The 21,345-nt window shown below is 47.5% G+C and overlaps 1 protein-coding gene across 3 annotated transcripts in view; it reads left to right on the top strand.

Moving 5' to 3' along the window:
* Window positions 1–486: 486 nt before the first annotated feature.
* Window positions 487–21,345, top strand: part of stxbp5a (syntaxin binding protein 5a (tomosyn)) — a 91,209-nt gene continuing 70,350 nt past the window's right edge. For 2 of the 3 annotated variants that reach the window (XR_008416200.1, XM_053880339.1), the window contains exons 1-2: window positions 487–961; window positions 3,050–3,147. Coding sequence is in view for 2 of the 3 variants with exons in the window: in XM_053880339.1 (XP_053736314.1) it covers window positions 824–961; window positions 3,050–3,147 (236 nt within the window). In the remaining variant the exon portion in view is untranslated. The remainder of the gene's footprint in view (window positions 962–3,049; window positions 3,148–21,345) is intronic. The other variant, XM_053880341.1, reaches the window with a different exon arrangement.

The raw sequence follows: 21,345 nt of genomic DNA, 5'->3' as shown, positions 1-21,345 counted from the left end.
CGTGGTTGATCTTGCTTCGTCTTTAATGTTACAATGACGTCGACATTTCTACCCACAATATTCTAATCTAATGACAAATTATTTTTTTAAACATCGAAATAAAAATATGATTGATGAGGCAGGGAAACAAGAAACAAATCTCTATCAATTAATGCACGATTTAACAATGATAAAATATATGCAACCATTTAAAAATGGAAGTGAACTTGAAGAAGTGAGAGCGTATATAAAGGGGGTGGTATAGTATGGATAGTGAATGGAAAGTGTTGGTTCGAGCTCCAGCGGCGGGTGAGCGGTAGGTGTGCGCGAGTGTTCCAGACATCAGCAGCGTCGCCAGGTGCAGTGGAGCACAACCTGGCATTGGCGCGTGAGAGGCCGAGGGAGGGGCGTTGTCGCTGGGGGCCGAGGGAAGGAGGAGAGAGAGAGAGAACGGGGGGAGTGGTGGGAAGGCGGCGGGGTCTGTGCTCGAGCCTCAGACATGCGCAAGTGCAGCAGCTCCACCGCTGCGCTGCGTTTCCGCCTTGTCTGAGCGGCGCAGTGGAGCCGAGCCGAGCAGCGAGAGGAAGCGCGGAGCCTCGGAGACGCAGTGGGAGCTCTCTCTCTCTCTCTCACACACACACGCACGCACGGAGTCCGAGCGAATTCTCCACCGACGCACCGACACCTCATCTCCAGGCCGAGGAGTGAGCCGCGCGGTGCCCCGCCGCAGAGGCGTCCAGCATGGAGACTGCGCCTCACAGCACGCGCTGAAGATGTGAGAGCGCGCCAGGGTGAGAAGCGCGAGCCCTGCCTTTTGCCTTTTCCAAGCCTCCCGCCTGAGAAGATGAAGAAGTTCAACATCAGGAAAGTGCTGGACGGCTTGAAGGAGGTCTCGTCCTCCGCCCCGTCCGTCCAAGTGGGACCACAGGAGAACCACCTGATCCAGGAGACCCTCCAGTCCGAGCATTTCCAGCTCTGCAAGGTGAGCGTTCATGTGAGCCATCCCGTGTGGGGACCCAGCAGGTGCACTTCTGCCTCCTCATGCATGTTCCCCAAGCCTTCCACGAGTCCTGCGTGGACAGTGGACCTGAGACCAGAGTGGCGTTCAGCTGTCAGGCTGAGGGGCCGGGCCCCACTGATCTGCTCTTGCATAATCAGCTTGCTTTGGATTAGTGCTTTCTCTGTGTGTATCACTGTGTGTTTCCCCTCTTTACGTTGACTCTTCCATGCAGTGACTGACTCTCCACCCCCTTCCTCCAGCCCCCTCCTCTGTTCTACACACACACACACCCCTCACCATCATCTCTCTGCCTCCGTCCCTCGCACACCACCTAAAACACACACACTACATTACCTCCAGATCATTGATCCATCGGGGACTGATGGCGCCTCAAGTGAAGCGGGGTTGTTTGTGGCGGTGGGGGGGGGGGGGTGATCCCCTCTTAGTTGCGATACACTCACCAATTAACACTTTATAATGGGACAAGCGTTTTCCCCAAATCCATCTTGAGATGCCGCGCACACGAGGAGAGCGACTAGATATATTTTAGAAAAGTAATAAGGTGGCAGAGTGCAGCCGCAGAGCGGATGGAGGAGGCAAGTTCCTGGAGAGTTGTGGAGCTGCTCAGCTCATGCACGTCGACCAGGGAAAGTTAAGGCAGCGTCTTCACCCTCTGGGGTGGAATTGTGGGAGGTTAAATCCGTACTGTTTTGCTTTGTTTTTAAACCTTCCCGGCAAGGCAATTGTTAGATTTTTTTTTCCCAGCCCAAGGGCTTCTCCGCAGTGGCGTGAAGAGGGCGATGTGTCGGAGTTTGCAGTGAGGGAGTCAGGGCTGGATGGATGGAGCATATTGCACATTTTTCACTGTCTTCTTAGAAGGCGGAGTCCTGCTTGACAGACGGTGAGGGAGTGTTGACATGGCGAGTCACACTACGCTTCATCTTGACAAAAAACGCTGAAAATGCGGGGACTTCCCGGGTTGGTGGGGGTCACAGTCCCGGTGTAGGTGGCCCCTGTAACGTGCTGGAAGTCGTAGGTGTCAGCTGCTATCTGGAGTCTGACTGTCATATTTGGTGCATGCAAACCAGACGTACCGGTACCGGATGTGGCCCATTGTTCAAAGCACATGCGGCCCAGAACAGACCCAAGTACAACCAGCCCACATCTCTTTTTCTCTTATTTTAATCTTTCCTGTTGTAAAACTTTCATTCAAGCCGAGCCACTTGCACGCCTGTGGGCACTTCCTGTTTGAAACAGTTAGTCATCTGCAAAGGATGGAGCTGGCCCTAGTTGAGGGACTTGGCAAAGCTGGGGACCATACTCAAGTCCCGCCCCTCCTCCCCCAAAATGTGGGTGTAACAGTCAGCTCAATATGCCACCAGTTATTGTGACTGTTCTTCAGTACCTGGCAGACTTGCTGAGGTCAGGTCCCAGTCACAATATATCGAGTGCGGCCGTCTCATTTTACACGACTAGCGATTTGTTTCCTGTCCCGGCGCGCGGCAACAGAGGCGGCGACGGCGTCAGACTCGGTTACGCTGCGGTCAGAAATGTCTCTAAATAGTCGTTCTCGATGTTGCCGTCCAACGGGAGGAATGTTTGCGGCGACTTCAAGGCCTCTTTGAACGGCCGCCTGTTTACCTGGAGACAACTGGCTGTCATGTTCCGAGCGGGCAGGTGTCTCGAGTGCTTCTTATGTAACATGTTTCAGCGTCAAAAAGTAGCAGCCCACTGCCATCTGACTGACTCTGAAATGCTCATGCACGGATGTATATGAACCAAAGCCTGACTCATTAATGGTGCTTCCCGTCAGTTCATCAGCGCTCCTCGCTGCTGTCACGACTCCACGTGGGAGGCAGGCAGGCAGGCAGACAAAGATTTTAAACCATCTCTATTAAATGTATTTGTCTCGCAGAGTTGCTCATTGCATGTTGGTCTTGCTGTTTAGTGCCACACCCACTTGCCGTGTTTACAAGACTGGAGCCTTTGAGGCCCTCTGACTAAACAACATCCCCGCTGTGAAATGCAAAATCCTCACTGACTCATCTCCCTTTTTATCTTTCTGCTCAGACCATCCGTCATGGCTTTCCGTACCAGCCTTCCTCCATGGCGTTCGACCCGGTCCAGAAGATCCTGGCCATCGGTACCCAGAGTGGAGCGCTCAGATTGTATCCTTTTTTTTGTGGTTGCGTTATTGCTGGAGCATCTTCAGGATGGCGCTTCAGGTGAGCGGTTTCTCCTACCAGGTTTTGGTCTGCCGAGCCCTGTTCCTAGTTCTCTTTGTGTCGGGACGATTGCTCAGTGCTGCCGCCTCACCATGTGTTCGAATCCAGCTCTTTTAGGGTGAATCTTTTTGGTGGAGACTGTATGAGTTCCTTCCACTACTGGGGTTAACTGATCTCAAAGGAAGTGTGAGTGGTTGTTGTCTATATATATTGCATGATGGACTGCAGCCAATGGCTCATAGCAGCTTTTTTCTCTGTTAAAAGAAATCACTGCATAACTCAGTGAAAGTTGGGGTGCCCTCTAGTGGATGGTTTCAATTACTTCTTTGATATTTCAGTTTGGAAACTCGCCATTGATGGCGCTATACCGTACCTGACCTTAGTGTTATCACACAAACCATCGATAAGAACCATCTCAGTTGAAGACAGGAAGTCCAGAATGTAGAACTAACAAGGAAATCCGGTCCGAAATGGGGTTGTGTTTCTGTTGTTTCGTTGTCGCTCTATGTTAGCGTAGCTTTCATATGAGCATGCTTAAGAACGTCTGCAACATTTGTCTTGAAGAAGGTATGGTTGCTGTCGCCAGATGGTCGGACCAAACCGAGCAATCGCCTCGCTGAAAAACTGATGGATGCAGATCTGAGAAAGTGTTATCAGAGTTGAGTGAAGGTGAATCGGAAGACATCCGTCTCTTCCAGTCTGTCGTTCCCGCTCGTCTGTCGTCCGCTGTTTAGTCGGTCTTGTCTCTTCATCTGCTGCTGATGAAGGACCACCATGTCAGTTGAAGACAGGAAGTCCAGAATGGAGAACGAAGAAGGAACTCTGGTCTGAAATGGGGTTGTGATGCAACATTGCAGCAATTTCCTGAACCGTCCGTGTTGCATTTCATGTTTCATGTGTCACTGCTATTTTGACTCTAATTTCGCATTCTGGCACCTGAATCCAAAACAAAACCGCATGGGCCGACAGACCGACTTGGAGTCGGAGTCTGGTATGGTCACGCCAATATTGGCTTTCTGTACGAAGCTATGAAGCGTGGGTACGACTTGAAGCTTTATTTCCTATAACATTTGAGAGTGAGTCCGAATTTTTGGGTGTCAGAAAACTTTCTCTGCCATGACACCCCCAACGTCGACCGACGCTTTGTGTTGGGCCTTGTTTGAGCTATCGAGCTAACATTGCTAAGGTAACTGCAGACGTTGACAGTACAACCATTTCGGTTTCAGCTGAACACATGAAACGCAGTTCTCTGTGTATTTTTTGGCGGCGACAGCTTGCTCTCCAGCAGGAATTCAGGGAGCTTTTAGCGTCGAACCTCTTACGTGTGTTCTGCTGCCTGTCCAACAACCTCTGCCAGCTCTTTACAGTGTGATGGAGAGACGCTCGCTTGGCGCTTCTTCCAATGCACCTGCTTGTAGCGCGGCATGACTCAGTCTTCACCTGCACCGAAATAAAGCGGATATAAACAGACAGGATGATGGTGATGATGAGGAGGAGAGAGGCGACGGAGCTCCGCGTTAAGACGGAAGTTAGTGGGCAGTCTGTGACCTTGTGCTGTGTTTCCTGTGAGAGATGACACACTGCTTTTTGGCGTGAATGGAATTACATTTTAAATGGTGTCACGCTGAAGCTACGTGGATTTGATGAAGTTCCTATGCGGTAGTTCAGAGTGAACATGCTGGGCGAGAGCCGCAGCTTTGGATTTGTATTTAGGAATTATAGAACGATGGTTCTGGAGTGTGGAGTTGTGTGCTCATACTCCAGTGAGGTAACCATCTTAGTCAAGGTCCTCAGAAATACATGTCGATCCACCGCATGCCTCTGCTAGTTTTGGTTCTCTCTTGTTGGCTAACATGGGTTTTTGATTTTCCAAATCAACGAGTGAATCCAATTGAATGGTTCTGTTCTCTTATTGCGCAGTACATCTTCAACCGTACCTAGCAAAAACAGCATGGGCTATTCTCAGCCAATCCCTGGGCTCATTTGAAACCACCGTATGAGGCAAAACTATCACAAACAATGCCTTGGTAATGAAGAGCTCTGAAGGTGGACAGAGCGGTTTTTGGAGGCGGCAGTGAGGAAAAGCGGCCCTTTTGTTGGAGACTGGCTGCGGGACAGGCGGAGGAACGCCAGATTCCGAGTGGGAAGCGCAGAGTTTTAGAGGGAGCCAGCAGCGTTAGCCATTCCTCATTGGGTTTACATGGACTTTGAAGCAACTACAGAGGAGACCAGAATCCTTTGCTCTGGAGTCTGCATGAGATTGTAGCGTATTTTCATGTCTCCTCTCTTCTACGATGATGCCAAGAAATAAAGAGTGATATGGATGTAAACTTAATTCCAAATTTGGCATCATTTGCTGTTTTAAGTATCAGCTGCAAAAACGTTGCCGGTTGTATTACTTTAGCTGGAATTGGAACTTGTCCATGTTGTGTCCATGCTACTTAAGCAGAGTTGCCATCAGTTTTATGATGTCATACGACGTGGAATCGGCTTCGATTTCGTATTTCTGCCTGTTTCCACAAACCTTATGGATTCGGGCCTAAATGTACATGTACTACCGTAAACTGTAGGGGGCAGTGTTGGTGTTGCGACCTGATTCGTAGCGCTAATGAGACACGAAGAAGACATAACAATGGAGGAACTGCTGCCTACATCTTTTGTGCGAGAGGTACATAGTAATTCTTTGTCGACTGTCGCCATCTTTTGGGTTTGTTGTTGTCATAAACCCCTCCCAGTCCGCACTTTTCAGGTGGACGTATTGGTGAACAGCAATACTGAAGCATGGAAGCATGTGATCAGTGACGCGTCATTTGAAAAGGACGGGCACATTTTGAACGTAAGAGGAGCGTAAACAGGGATTAATAGTAAAAATGAGCTCCTTCTCCCTATGAAACCTGCAGACAGGGCTGCTTTCTTTTGTCTGTCTATGTTAGCGTAGATTTCATATGAGCATGCTTGAGAACGTCTACAACATTTGTCTTGAAGAAGGTATGGTTGCCAGATGGTCGGACCAAACCGCTCCTTTGAAAATGAGCAATCGCCTCGCTGAAAAACTGATGGATGCAGATCTGAGAAAGTGTTATCAGAGTTGAGTGAAGGTGAATCGGAAGACATCCGTCTCTTCCAGTCTGTCGTTCCCGCTCGTCTGTCGTCAGCTGTTTAGTCGGTCTTGTCTCTTCATCTGCTGCCGATGATACACGCGCGACACTGACGAATGAGTCGGAATGGAGATTTCAAGATTAGCCTTTTTTTAGCGCTGCGGTTTCGTTGTTAGAGGCGTTTGAGCGACGAGCGATGCACACTCTTGTGTGTATGTGTGTACCAGTGTTGGTTTGGCGGGCCGACCTGCCAGGGTGTTTGGCTGTACCCCTCTCTCATAGGGAATTACAGGAAGTGGCAGATCAAGGGCCGGGGCCTGGAAGTGTGGCGGAGGACGGAGAATTACAGCAGTAGCAGGAGGGGTTTGTGTGTGCGTGCGAGAGAATGCTCTAAGGAGACGGTTGAGCCTGAGCCATAAATCCAATCCCTTCTCTGATCCCCCCCAAAACCTGTCCCTGCTTGCTGCTGCCACTGACTCCTCTGAGTCGTCCAGCTGGTCAGATGACAATGTCCCCCCGGTGTCGTCTCCTGGAGGGAACAGAGGGAGAGTTCGGCGACAGCTGATGGACGACGGAGGGAATAGGAAGGAAAAAGTAAAAGGCTGGAGATCCCACTGCTCCGGGATCTAATGGCCAAGAATAGAATTATTATTGATCTGTGTGGTAATGCACTCGGATAGATATTCCCAATCGGCCCACCACGCAAACGCACGGCGAGAAACAAAGACAAATGCTCCTCCAGATAAATTCTGCAGGAATAAATTTAGAAAAGGCGCTTAATGTCTTGACGCCCCTCTGTAGATCATGGCTAACTCAATCATGGGAACGGCTCTGTGAGGCATAACGCAAACGTTTGGCCCTTATTTCTTTGGTTTCTGCTATAACAAGATTTGTTTACTCCTGAAGAACGTATGAATCGATATCTGTACACAATCCTCCATAGTCCATTCTGACTGAGCCGTCATACAAGTATTTTCCCAGTCGGTTTTCGCTGATCACTGGAGTAGATCTCCATCTCTTGTGGCGGTGTTCTGGAGGTCCGTCTGGACCCAGTTTTGTTTTGAAGGATTTGTCATTGAAAGCTCCGTTCTCGAACTGCAAAAAACATTTTTAATATTTTTCATTATAAATATTGATATACGTATATCAATACAAAAGCAAGCAACTTTGTTGTGACTGTAGCGACAAAATGTGTTGAAATGCATTGTGTGTCAACACAATGACAGCCATGGGAGCTGTATTCCTGACTATTGTGCGCTGTCATTCATAAAGTCATGTGACGTGGCCTTGGCGGAGGTATGTGCTCTCTGATTGCTTTTCTCTGTTCTTCTTTTCTTTCCGTTTGTTGACATGTTGATGCTGTTGCTGCAGTCTCTGCTGTCACCACAACACTCTTGTTCTTTGTCAAGCTAGCGTGATCGGTCACTGATGGAGACAAACAAGCCGACCCCAATAGGAGCGTGACGCTCAGTCGACGGCACAGAACAAGTATCTTGAGGAATTCAATGGTCTGAACATAGTGTAAAATGTTAGTTGGTGTGGAGCAAAGTGTTGCACCGATGATGCACAGCTGTGTTTCTGGGCCTTGGTGTTGTCAACTCTTGTCAGATATCAACAGTTTCGCAGCGTCGCTGAAGACGTTTATGTTTTTATGAGCGGCATCATGTTGGCGGGACCATGTTGCAGTGTGACATCCTGCTTTAATGTGACAATCTCACTGCTGTTATCGTCGGCGAAGCGCCGTCATTAGCTGAATTTACCGGCTTAATAGCCGTATAGCTGAAACATTAGCATGTATCTGCGCACGGCTGGGTGGTCCGCGTGTCTCTTACCGTGGCTGGATGGGAAGATGGCAGCGCTATAATTCACACTCTCCCTGGGAGCCAGCAGAACGCAGATCAATAGATCAAATTGTCACTCCCTGCTCTGCCAAATGATCCCATCCGACTTGGGAGGACTTGCACGAATTGGGTGGACACTTGTGCTGAATTATTTTTTTCATCTTGCAAAATCATTGATGTTTGGCAAGTTATCGTTGTAATAGAGTTGTGGCTACAATAAAAGCAGAGCGGTGTGAAGACGTTTTGTTCAACTGGGTTGAAATGTGAGCCTTGACTCAAGACTCATGACGCTCAAACATCAACTGTCTTTTAGTTTCAGCTCTATATAGCTGTCTCTTTTCCTCTTCATAGCTTTTCAGAATTTAGCTCTTTGTGAAGTTTAGATCACGTTTGGAGCCGGTGGGGGACCCAGTCGACATCAAACATCATCGGAATATCCACGACTAAAACTGTGCAGTGTCCCAATAGCTCCTGGAATTGCCACCACCAACAGAAGTGGAACAAAAAGCGAGTGCCTGGGAGGTTCAAAACTGTCGCTCGTGGATTGATAGGAAAGATTGGCGACGAGGAGGGAAAGAACAAAGGTTATCTACAGAGGCCGGCGCAACACAAAGACAAAGACGAAAGCGAGAACTCTCCCATACTTCAGAGTGACCTTACGGTAGGGAGACGACAGTTGTGCCGAGGCCAGAAGTGTTAACTCAGGAAACAAGGGTCAAGGCTGGACAAAATAAAAGCAGAAAGCGAAAGATCAGGAAAGTTTACAAGCTCATCTGTTGAGGTGCTGAGTCATTCCTTCATTTGGGAGGTTTTCTTTCTTGTTTTTGGTATAAATATACATTTATTTAGATTTTTTTTGTTAATAAGGGCTTCTAAAGTAGTATATTTTATTGTCTAGTACCAGAGTAATCTGGTCAATATGGATACAGGTGACATTATTCTCCTCTTTTATCGTTGAGTATTTGTCATCATCTCTCGTGGTGTATTAGTGCTAGTGTTCTAATGTCATTGCAAGTTCGGTCTGTTTCCAAAACTATCAGAAAATGCTGCCAAAAACAAAAACTCTTTCACTGGAGCCAAATTACATTTTTGACTTCGTGCCGAGTATTGAAGTTGGCCACTACCCTTAAATCTCTAAAATGTTCTTTCCCCGAGCCAGAATCAGGATGACTTAGGGATAAAAGATGGCGTTTATATGGTTTTACCTTGAGGTGAGTTTTCTTAATTCCTCTGTCTGTCTGCTGTCTATCTTGCTCCGCTTGCCATTTGTTAGCTAACTCTTCAATATGGCGCTCATGCAGCGCGGAGCAGGCCCGCGGTGGTGTGTGTGTGTTTGTGCGAATATTCATTTATGCAGTGTGCCAAAGCTTGGCAGAGCAAAGATGAGGCCGATTGGAACACTGACAGTCTTCTCAAAGGAGTTAAACTGCTCCTGGCGTGACTGTGCTACATGTGCCGGCCACAAATTACACACGTGTGTGATCAATACCGTCGTGTTCTCCTTTATACGCGCCTGGACCACATCCACTCTTATGGGACAGATCCTTTACATATCTCTCTTTCGCACTCAAAACTCAGACACGAAAAGCCTCTGTGTTGTCTGACTTTCTTTCCTCAATTTGTGTGGAAAGTTTCCACCAGTTGAGTCACTGTTACTTTGTCCAAGCGCCGTGACACCCAACTTTGAGTGGCTTCCTCAGGTGGATTCTCTAGTTCATAGTTGTAAAGTAAATGGGACCCATAACTCAATGTCTCACAAAATATTTGATCACTTTTCAAGTACTTGTCAAGCAGAAGGTGAGATTGTCTTTCACCTGATGATTTGGTGCCTTGTGCCAACTGAATGTTAACTATAGAACCAATCCAGCGCCAGACCTTTCTGGGTGGGTTTTCTCCGGATACTCCAGTCGACTCCCCAGGTGTGTATGTGTGTGTGTGTGTGAATGGTGTGAGTGTGCCCTGCAGGACTGGCAACCTGTCCAGGCTGCATTCCTGCCTCTGTCCAGGCTGCATTCCTGCCTCTGTCCAGGGTGCATTCCTGCCTCTGTTCGGGGTGCATTACTGCCTCTGTCCAGGGTGCATTCCTGCCTCTGTCCAGGGTGCATTACTGCCTCTGTCCAGGGTGCATTACTGCCTCTGTCCAGGGTGCATTACTGCCTCTGTCCAGGGTGCATTACTGCCTCTGTCCAGGGTGCATTACTGCCTCTGTCCAGGGTGCATTACTGCCTCTGTCCAGGGTGCATTCCTGCCTCTGTCCAGGGTGCATTACTGCCTCTGTCCAGGGTGCATTCCTGCCTCTGTCCGGGGTGTATTCCTGCCTCTGTCCGGGGTGTATTCCTGCCTCTGTCCAGGGTGCATTACTGCCTCTGTCCAGGGTGCATTACTGCCTCTGTCCAGGGTGCATTACTGCCTCTGTCCAGGGTGCATTACTGCCTCTGTCCAGGGTGCATTACTGCCTCTGTCCAGGGTGCATTCCTGCCTCTGTCCAGGGTGCATTCCTGCCTCTGTCCAGGGTGCATTCCTGCCTCTGTCCGGGGTGCATTCCTGCCTCTGTCCAGGGTGCATTACTGCCTCTGTCCAGGGTGCATTACTGCCTCTGTCCAGGGTGCATTACTCCCTCTGTCCAGGGTGTATTCCTGCCTCTGTCCAGGGTGCATTCCTGCCTCTGTCCGGGGTGCATTCCTGCCTCTGTCCAGGGTGCATTACTGCCTCTGTCCAGGGTGCATTACTGCCTCTGTCCAGGGTGCATTACTGCCTCTGTCCAGGGTGCATTACTGCCTCTGTCCAGGGTGCATTACTGCCTCTGTCCAGGGTGCATTCCTGCCTCTGTCCAGGGTGCATTCCTGCCTCTCGCCCAGTGACTGCTGGGATAGGCTCCATCACTCCCCGCAACCTTGAACAGGACTAAACAGTGGTTAAGTGAAGATGCATGTATGTACGTTGCGAGAAAAGGCAAGTCTCCACATTGTGTTTTGGTTTGAAAATGTAGGACTTGGCTTTCATATGACTCACTTCCTGCCATGATGATCTACTGCCAAGTAAGGTGTGAATACTGGGACACTGGGGGTGAGAAGATTTTGCATCTTATCGCTCCTGAGACGCATCAAAGTCCGAGGGATTTTTTTGTTATTGTCTCACCAAGGTTGCATCAGAATGAGGTGCCATTCAAGTGCATTACCTTGACACTGTTCTCAGTCGCTGCCTGATAAAGGAGGGAAAGTTCCTCGCAGTTTTTCCCCTGATTTGCGCACGTGAAGCTAAAAGTGGATACATTGGCTTTAGATTGTGGGGTACAAGCTCAAAAGTGAGGGAGGATGGTTGCGATAGGGTGAGGCTGAAGGGACTTTAGGGCAGTTGCAACCCATGGTTGGAGAAGCTGAAAGAAGAAGGGGTGTACACTTGTGCCTCTGACACTGAGGGTGTCAGTTTGGTGTGACTCGGTCCAAAAAGAGTATTTCTGGAGGACTGCTCATGTGGAGAAGTTTGGCGGCGATATTCAGGAGAGGATTTGATGACACCAGAGTATCGTTGTTGTGTAAACAGACGGCATCAACACGCTGCTAGCTAACGCGAAAGCAAACTCAACTATCCATATTTCATGAACGCTCGCTCTCCAACGTGTTCTTGGAAGCAGGAATAACAAATTCTGGCTGTGTCTGTCCCAACTTCTCTCCAAACACCCGACGGTGCCCCTGCTCAAGTCTGAACGCCTTGACAGGTGCCAAATGGAGTCTGGGCTTCGGATGATTAAAGTTGTGCTGCTACGTTTCTTCTGAATAATTTACTGACCATTTACTTCCATGTCTCTTGCTTCCCCTCCAGGTATCTTTTAGCCTTGTTTTGCCAGATATGATAATCCGGAGTGAAATATGCCCCTTGTTTTATGATCAATTGGCTAATGGGGAAGTTTATATGAAGCCCCATTGTTGTATTGGATCTGAAGGAAATGAGTCGGCAGAACTGTATGTTACCTTTCTCTCCCGGGGTGAGTCATCAGAATTCAGGGAGATGTGCCTGGGAACTTTTTGTCTGGGAGATAAAGCCAGTATGACCTTAAGAACGGTTTAAATTGAGGGCTGTAGCCAGAGTGATACTCGATGAATCATGTGTAAAAGTCAGTGTCTCAAATTCAGAAAACTTGGATGTTGACGCAAACCGGAAAGGTTTTAATGTCAGTTTGCTAAGTAAAAGCTAAAATCGGATCCTGTAGCATCCCATCATTTTGGTTTCCCAAATGAAAGAGTATTGTTGCCATAGAAAGAAAGTGGATCTGTGGTTGCAGGTTAAAGTAATTCCAAGTTAATAGGGTGTTAAGGGGGCAGCAGTCAAGAGCCAAAAACCATGGCTGAGAATCATCGTGAAATGTGTGAGTTCTTTTCTATAATTTTTGTTTTGTGTTCGTGAGTAGAAATAGAATCCCGAGGCCAGAAACTTTGCAGTTGTTGCTCAAGAGCCTGTTGTTACTCTGAAGCGCTCTCGAAGGACTGAACGCCCTTCAGCCAGTTCTTTTCAACTGGAAGAACAACTCTCGGGCTATAAATATCGCAATGAGCTAAATTTATTCTCCTGTTTACTACTTACTCTATTTTTAGTTTTTTTCAACGCTATTAATGGGCATCTTTTTTCGGATCTTGACACCGAGTCGTGCAGCGAAAGCTACATGGGATCGCTTGAAATGAATGTGACATTTTGTTTTAGAGTGACACATTTGTTTTATCAGTGATCATAAACTGAGACTTGAGGATCGGTTTGAGACCCCTGGTTTAAATAAGACTGTCACCTCAGGTCCTAGTTTGGAGAGACAGAAAAGTAAAAAAATGTGATGCAACTGAAGAAAGGTGTCCAGAACACTGCTGGACCCCCTGAGTTTTGAGGACCTCTGGCTCTACTCTAGTCAGTTTCACCTCCCCTGCTGTGTCACTTCATACCTCTGCCCTCTCTGCCGCTGCGTCCCCTATTCTCCACTGTTCACTCTGGCCAGCTGGAAGTGCAGAATTGTTTGTGATCCACTTATTGGACCACAAAGAAGAAGCTGTCTTCAGCAGTCTCTGGATGCCAATAATATCTTTTGTGTGTTGAGGGGGACCAACTGGTTTATTGAGAGTCATGCGGTGCATATGAAGTTGTGAGGACTGTGACTGACTAACAATTTGTTCTGCACATTTCACTGGCTAACTGCATCTTTAGCAGTCTAATAAAAGCTAAAACGAAGGTGCTGTCTCAATATATCCTGCCTGGCAATGTTGTTCTGTGACTTTTATCTGTCCGTAATGCCGCTAAAAACCTCTGTTTTTTGGTGTGTTTTTGTGAGTTGTTTTTCCAAATACTGATTTGACAACTTAATTCTTTGCGACTGATATCTTCTGTGGGTCATTTCGTGCATCTTGTACCGAGTTAGCACGCGCACACTATGAGGGACAATAGCGACTTCTCCACGCAGACTCCAGTCCCTGAAGTGACCACGCTTCTGTCTCTGAGAGGCAGTTAAGACCGTCTGAGTTAAAGTAACTTGTACCTGTTAGACACTACAGAGCTCATTCAACAGGGTGATGCAGAGCTTTGCCTTTCGGTTCACCTCTGTCTCACACTCGAGAACAAGATGCTGAGATATATTTACTGCTCCACCTGGGTTCGAACCAACACATTCCACCTGAGAACCATCTTCTTGAGCTTTGTGGATCCCAGCACTGTCCATTGAAAACTGGTGGTCTTGCCTCACTTCGGTGTACATGGCTCCATCAATAGGTGGGTCACGAAAACTAAAACCCTCCTCTTGGTGATGTTATCAGACTTTATTTAAGTACTTCACATGGCTTGTAGAAATATGAACCTCACTTTGTTCTAAATGAATAATTCAGAGAGACAAAATATGACATCGAATCTTTCATGTCCTTTTAGCGAGCTTCCCTGCCTGGGTCCTTTCTCTGTTGGATCAGAAGGAAGCGCTACCTTTACAAGCAGGAGTGGAGTGGGGGTCATATTTCCCCCCCTCTGTATTGTGTAACTGACAACTTTAATAACCAACCTTAACCCCTGAGCCGCTACAGCTCACGTCGGCCATCCGAGTAGCCTCACGCGAGCGCCCGGTTACGACCTCCCCACCTTTCCGCTCCGTCTTCCGTTTTCCCCACACACGCACCAGCACTGACTGATGGAGAATACCGAGGTAGTGGATGTTGACGAATCACCTGTCACCGAGCTCGTGTCCCTAGACAGAGACAGATCTGTGTCATTTAATCTGCGTGCTGTTTAGGAGGAGCATGTGGATGTATGCGGCTGCATTGCTGCAAAAATCTTTGCGTAGTAGCCAGAGCAGCACCCGCTGTGTCTGTAGCGACTTTGTGTATCGGTTCCCTGCTGACCACCAGCAAGCAACCTACACATATGACATCTGACTCAGGCTTTATTTCCTCGCCACATGGCTGTCACATGCATGAATCCTTCGAAGCCCCCGTGGCAGCCCTGGTGGAGTGGAAACGAAAAGGCCCACAGTAGCTTCATTTCCACTTGTGTCCAGTGGCACAGCGCTGGCCACGGGGCTGTTTACATTTGATGTCAAATTACCATCAAAAGCAGATGATGTTGCGACATGGAATGAGGGGACGAGGTTCTCCGTGTTGACGGCGGTGTGGGGGTGTTGCAAGGCAAATTCGTGGACGGGCGTCTTCTGATGGGAAGTGACATTTTGGAGATCGGAGAAAGCCACATTTATGTTTGTTCGGATGTAAAGTGCTGCGGCGCGCTGTCGAGTCGCATGAGCCTCAACAAACAAGAGTTGGCAGACGCAGCAGGAGTGGTGTTCCACTGATTCAGGTCTTCACTTCTCCCGTGGCTCCGCACACCTAAAAAAAAAACCGCAACAGATGTGTCCTTGGTTTGTCATTCAGCTTGAGCACAGCAGGTCCGAATCCCTGATGGTCACAGCGAGGAAGCTTCGGAGAGACTGAAATCAAAGCGGAGTTTTCGCTGTGGCGTCTAAGTTTAGAAAAGTGAAGAGGAGGAGGAGAAATGCGAGGTAATGTGGGAGTTTCTGCATATGGCGCTGAGCCAGCGTGGTCACAGTCATTCAGCTTTATGATTCAGAGCCTCCATGTTGTGTTGGTGGAGATTGAAACTGTGACGTAAGGCGTGTTTCGGTGTTGTTGCAGACCCTGGAAAGACTCGGTGTTGAATAGAGAGTTTGACTTTTTGACTCGTTTCAATCATATGACACGTACTGTGCAGACAAGGGGTTGCCACCGACGTTCTGAAAGGTTTAGTTTCCATCCAGACTCATTTTCTGAACGACTCACACCCAGACTGTAGGTAGACCGATGGTTCGACGCCTGCCACAGTCACAATATTGCTGGACTTCTTCAGAATCATATTATTAAAGCTATTCAAGTGTGTTGCTCTGCGGTAGCTATTCCGTCAACACCACTGGAACCTTGGCCACACAAGCTAACACATTCCCTTTCCCAAGGCGCCACATATGGGCAGTTGTCAAGTGGAATTTAGCGTCCAGTGTAGACACAAAAGTCAGTCTTCTGCGTCGCAAAGAATGGATTATGGTTGGGGTTGATGATCGTGCCTTCTTGTTTCCTCACTGCTCTTGATGTTTCTTGATCTGTTGTATCTTGTTTGACGAAGACATAGTCGGGATTGATGCCCCTGGACTTGTTGTGTTGGACGGAATGGTGAAGTCCTATCTACGGCACCAGGAAATGTGGCGGGAGGGGAAACATACGAAAAAGTCCTCTTGATAACATAAAAAGTCATGACGCTTAAACTAGTTACCATTGAAGCCCCACGTTGCGACAGTTTAGGGTTACAACAGAGAATCCGTGGCACACGGGACCATGACTCACTTGTAGGGGTTTATTGTATCTTGTGTGGCTCTGAACTTTTGGTTGACTTTGCATTGTAGAAATGGCACTTCTCATTCACACTAATGTTCTTGTTAATGTTGCGTCCCAAACGTTGACGTTGCCCTCTTCAGTCCTCCTCCTTGTTAAAGATTCTAGCGCTCAACTTGATTCATTCCAGATCCTTTTCTGTGGTGACTCCGCCCCAGAATCTACTGCACACGAGCTGCTAAGATAAAAAGACACTAAATCAATGGCCATCAGTGGCTGGTGTTTCTTTCTCACCTGACTCTGCACGCTGCCACTGCGCTGGGTAGCGTAGCAACCAAACCCCTTCCCCGTCGCTCAATAATTATCTATGAGATAAATATCGTAACGTATCAACTGGACGGCCTCCGCAGCCTCTTTCCGATAAATTCCTTGTCTAATTGATCTCTTGGAGGCTTTACACCGTTGGGTCTTGTTGTGAGAGCAGTGGCTGCTTTTGAATCTGTTAGTGACCTTCAGCTGTCATTGGCGTGGCGTAGCCTCAGATAGTGGTTCCTGGAGGGAAACTAGAGGTTCAGGAGAAATAAGGGGAGTAAATTTGGTGAAGGTTTTCAGCAGAAGAGTCATTGAGTTCATTTGACGTGTGGTTGAACGTGGCTAACTTTGTGGTTTGGTGGTACAGCAGAGTTCGGAAGGGAACCTTAGCTGTAGAGATTTGCCTCCCAGAATCCCGTTGAGAGGTCCACGATAGTGATGGGAACAACTGCTCCAGATAAGCTTGATGCCCAACTGCGAGGCCCCCAGATTCTAGTGATGCTTTCACGATGTGCCACCCTGCGTCCCACTGGAGGAGTTTCTTCTGCTGCCCTGCTCATGGATGACAAGGGCACCCTCAGATGAACGAACAACCTTGGAGCTTGTGCATTACTGCTTTAATTTCAATGATGAAGGAGCTCATTTGTTTGATAAGACCCAAGCCTCTTGGTTTCCCGGGTGCCAGCGGGGGTGAATGATGAACACTGAGAGTGAAGGGTCTCACGCTAGCAGGCCTTGATCCCGCTCGCCTCCTATCTGCTTGGCAATGCTCTGGCTTTAGACTTGTGTTGCGGTGATAACAAGATGAGTAGGGACTATCGGGCGCACATTAACCCCCACTGACGCCGCCAATATTAGCATCCGGAGAGACAATCCATGTCCTTAACCATTTCACTGACAGTTATGTCACTGTCAATAGCGCCATCTTAAACACAATGAGAACGGACCTGTCGGACCGGCTGCCATGAAATGACACTGTGGGAACAATTTCACATTCTATCCCTTTGCTCTCTCTCGGGGTGCCGATCAGCAGCTGGCCCTGGTGCTCATTTTTAGAAACTGTTGCTGCAGTGCCATGAATTTTTAATGGCTGAGGCCATTGTAGCAAGCTGCGAACTGTGTGAGGAGTCCGCGAGTACGTGCGTGCTTTTTCAGGTGGAGCTAGCGTGAACACCAGGAGGAGGGCCAAGTCGTCCCTGTCAGTGTCGCGCGTACGTTTCGATGTCCGTTTCCATTTGCGCGCGTACATTATTTTGTCAGCTAACAGTGATTGGATGCTAATGTGATCCGACAGCTCCGGGACTCAGACGCGCTCAGTGAATCATTTTGAATATGACCTGTGGGACGCAGATTTCTGAGAGGTCTTGATATCGACGCTTCCGTGGTCTTCGTGAGTCACTGCACTACTGATTTAATGCGGCGCCAAAGTTCCAGAATAAGCATGTGAAGATGAAAAATTACGTTGGTAGTCACTGACACGTTTGAAAGCTTTTTAAGTTTTTTAAGATTAGTCGCCAATGCCACCAGTTTAAAGCCCGTTTTTGTAGCAAATGTATTTTTTCCCTCCAACCCAAAATTTTCCACAAAACTCGTATCCATTCACTGGTTGTTGGCTAAGATGCTCAGGGTTTTCCCATAGGAATTTCTCACTGGAGGAGAAACGTAACGTCCGATGCTGTGTTCGCCTTTAACTTGGGGTTAAATTATGTTAGTCAGTGACTGATGACAGGAGACAGTGCCAGAGCGCTACAAGATATTTGTCGCTTCATGTCCCTTAGCAACACCGCTAAGCTAACACTGCGGGCAACTTTGACAAAAAAAAGTGCTACGGGAAACACTGATGCTAACACGAAAAGACATAAATTCTTGTCAAAAAGTGGGCTTCCTTTTTAATACCTATACAGATATCATGGGGGAGCAGTATAAGTAAGGCCTTAGCCTTCCCAGAAACTGCCTCCTGGTCTACCAAAGTCATTCTCTCCCACGTCTCCCGGTTTTCTCCCACTGTTACCTAACAGGTATACCTCACTGTGGTCCGGGGTGATCCTGACCTGCTGACTGTTCTTGAAGATAAGGACCAATGGTTGAACTCCAAGCCTTGCAGGCTGTCTTTGTTCCTTTTCAGGAACTGTGTTTTGTTTTTATTTTGGGCCAGTGCCCACAACCTGTAGCCAGGGTAACAATGTAGAGCTGAAGTTAGAGCTTCTTCCCAAGTTTACGATTGCTAACGTAGCATCCAAATGCGATTGGTCAAGTTGCTCTGCCGCTCTCACAGTCGGATTCAGATATGAATATGAGTGGTCCTACCCCCAAAATCCTCAGTAAAAGGGAACAGAGAGATCAGACAGAAACGATGGAGATGAAACGATGGCGGCGCTTGAACAAGAGGTTGAGGGGATTAGCAGCAGAGCACGACAGACTTTTTTTTTTCCCCCTTCCACCACGCAGTTCTCCACAGACTGAAGATCCCCACGATAAAACCCAGTGCCCAGCTCTCCGGCCGACACATGTCGGCGAGCGCACACACACATTGCCGGCCAGGGACAATCCTCTTGACTTATGTAACCGTCTTTGTTGCACTCTGCTCTGGCTGCGGACCCCTCCCCCCTCCAGGCTGGTGTTCGGAGTTGTCATTATGTCCGTCTCCCTTCGCCTCATCCTCACTTCCCTCTCTCTCTCCCTCTCAACCGTTCTAATCCATGGCACAGCAGAAGAAAGTCACACACAGACACTTTTATGCAGCACAGATGGACGTTTGCGTCACCATGGCGCTGCCATTTAATTAAGATCATTATGGAATTTATTTTGGTAGATTATGTCACCAGTGTCTGGTTATGTATTCTCCTCATATTCTACTACTGCAGGCGCAGTTAACAGCTGTGATGGTGATCCTCTGTTGTCATATTACTGTAGCTTATGGTGCCATTTATATAAAGTTCAACTAGATTCAACTACAATAAAAGAATCAGAATAGAAGCAGTCGTATTAAGATGCTGTACTTTTAAAAATGTGAAATAAGATTATACATTTCCATTGTCATATATTATTATACATTTGTTTTTGGAAGTATCAACACTTGAAATGTTAGGTGAATATTTTTACTGGAAGATTTATGATGTAAAAAAATGTCTCACCCTGGTTTTGGTTGGAATACGCTCATGAAAAAAATTTTATTTATCATGAGTATTTTACTAGTATTTTGCTACTGCTACTGGACTGTTACTGCCACCATTCATTTTATTTATGTTTCTCTCTTCAGACTCAGAGTGGTGAACCTCTTGAAACAGGAAGTCAATGTAGGTCAGATGAAAACAGTGAGACATTACAACAGTAGTACACAGCAAAGACTTTTTTTTTTTTAAAATAGTGTCACTCTTTGTCTGGAGTAGTATGCAGTCCGAGTTCATTTTCATGGCTTGCTTCATGTTGTCGTGTCTTTAAAAGTTGCTGCTAGTCATCTACATTGAATTTTCTGCGTTTTCCAAATAGTGCTGTTGCTAGTTCCCGCTAGGTTTGACATGCGCTGGCAACAGAGCTTCTCTCACACGCCGTGGTGTTTCAATTCTCATAAAGTCAACGGCGAGCATTTAAAAGTGCATCTTGCTGAAGGACACTGTAGCAACATCTTTGTCAAAGGACGACCTGCGCGCTGACTCGGCCAACACGTCGCCCCTGGCCTGCAGGTTCGTGTCAGAGGGCAGGGATAAAATGCAGATGCTTAATTAAGTGTAACACCAGTGGTACATTTATAAGTGCGTGCGAGTCGGTGGGCAGGCTGCGGGTCAGCGCTGAGGTTACTCGCGCGGCAGTTTTGCATTCATCAAGGAGCAAAGGACGACGCTGGGATTAATATTTCATAGGGCCGCGTGACGGCTCTGGCACGGCGGCGTCTCCTGTGTGCTCTTGGAGAAGCGACAGTGTATCAGCGGTGCGACTCATGAGTAATAAAGCAGACACTGTGGACCACCTGCCAGCCGTCTTCAGGCTCAGGTAGAGAGTCGCTAACACACTTTCATCTTGAACGACGGCGGCGGCTGAGGATTGTAAATAAGCAAAACATACAGAAAAAAAGTTTGTCTGTTGGAAAGTGCTGACCTTTTTCATGTGTTCTGAAACGTTTTTTTTAACAGAGTAACAAAAGGAATTATGTTCTCAAGCGTAATTCAGGTCATTTATTATAAGCTCCAAAAGTGCTTAAACTGTTGCAGTGCATCATGGGATTTGTAGCTTAATAGTAGGCAGGAATTATCACAAGCTGTGTCACTGTAAATTTGGTCTTAAAATTAGTGTTCATGGTGAAATAAATACTGAATATAGTCAGTCATATTGATTTTTTTTAGGACAACATGATTTCATTTTTAAGTAAAATGAATTGTACTGGAAATATGAATGAAATGCAGTGGATAAAGTGAGTAGTAGACGCCACCATGGAGGAAGAATATGACCTCTTCAGCCACTATATTGACGGCTGAGAAAGTAGTTGGAGCTGTGTTTAGCTAACTCAAGATTGGCTAAAAAGAGTTAGTGTTTGTGAAGCATTTGATAATGTTTTAATACAGTGTGGTTTATCTTAGGGATGCAACGAACGACTGCTTACTGTAACCATTGGTCAACAAGTCGGCATATGACATGCACAGGTTAAATTATAGTGTTCCAAAAACAAAAGAAAGGTATGTTAAGTAAACACTTGTATCTTGCAACTTGTAATTGCCCAAGATGTGACATGAAAGGTATGTGTCCTTTGATGTGTGCTTTGTGAAATGGTCCCATATTTTGGAGGTTTTGGGGCGAGATGATCCCGTAGCCTCAGGACTAGTCGACTCAAGAAGCAAAAGTCATCATCGCAGGGCCTGACACTTAGACCCCTGTGAATGTGAGGCCTTGTTTTTGACAGGTTTGGAAGAAGGACAGTTTGTTTGGAGGAAGTTGCAGCGGGTCCGAGTTACACCACTTACCTATGACATCAGCCGTCGTGGTAGGAGTCCTGCATCACGCTGGATGTTTAGCGAGACACCGAGCCAACTATCGACAGTTTTTACAGACTGCCGGCGGTCT

The sequence above is a fragment of the Synchiropus splendidus genome, chromosome 12, assembly GCF_027744825.2.
Source record: "Synchiropus splendidus isolate RoL2022-P1 chromosome 12, RoL_Sspl_1.0, whole genome shotgun sequence".
In the NCBI taxonomy this organism is placed as follows: domain Eukaryota; kingdom Metazoa; phylum Chordata; class Actinopteri; order Syngnathiformes; family Callionymidae; genus Synchiropus; species Synchiropus splendidus.
The sequence above is the reverse complement of the archived record's forward strand: the minus strand, read 5'-3'. Positions and strand labels throughout refer to the sequence as shown.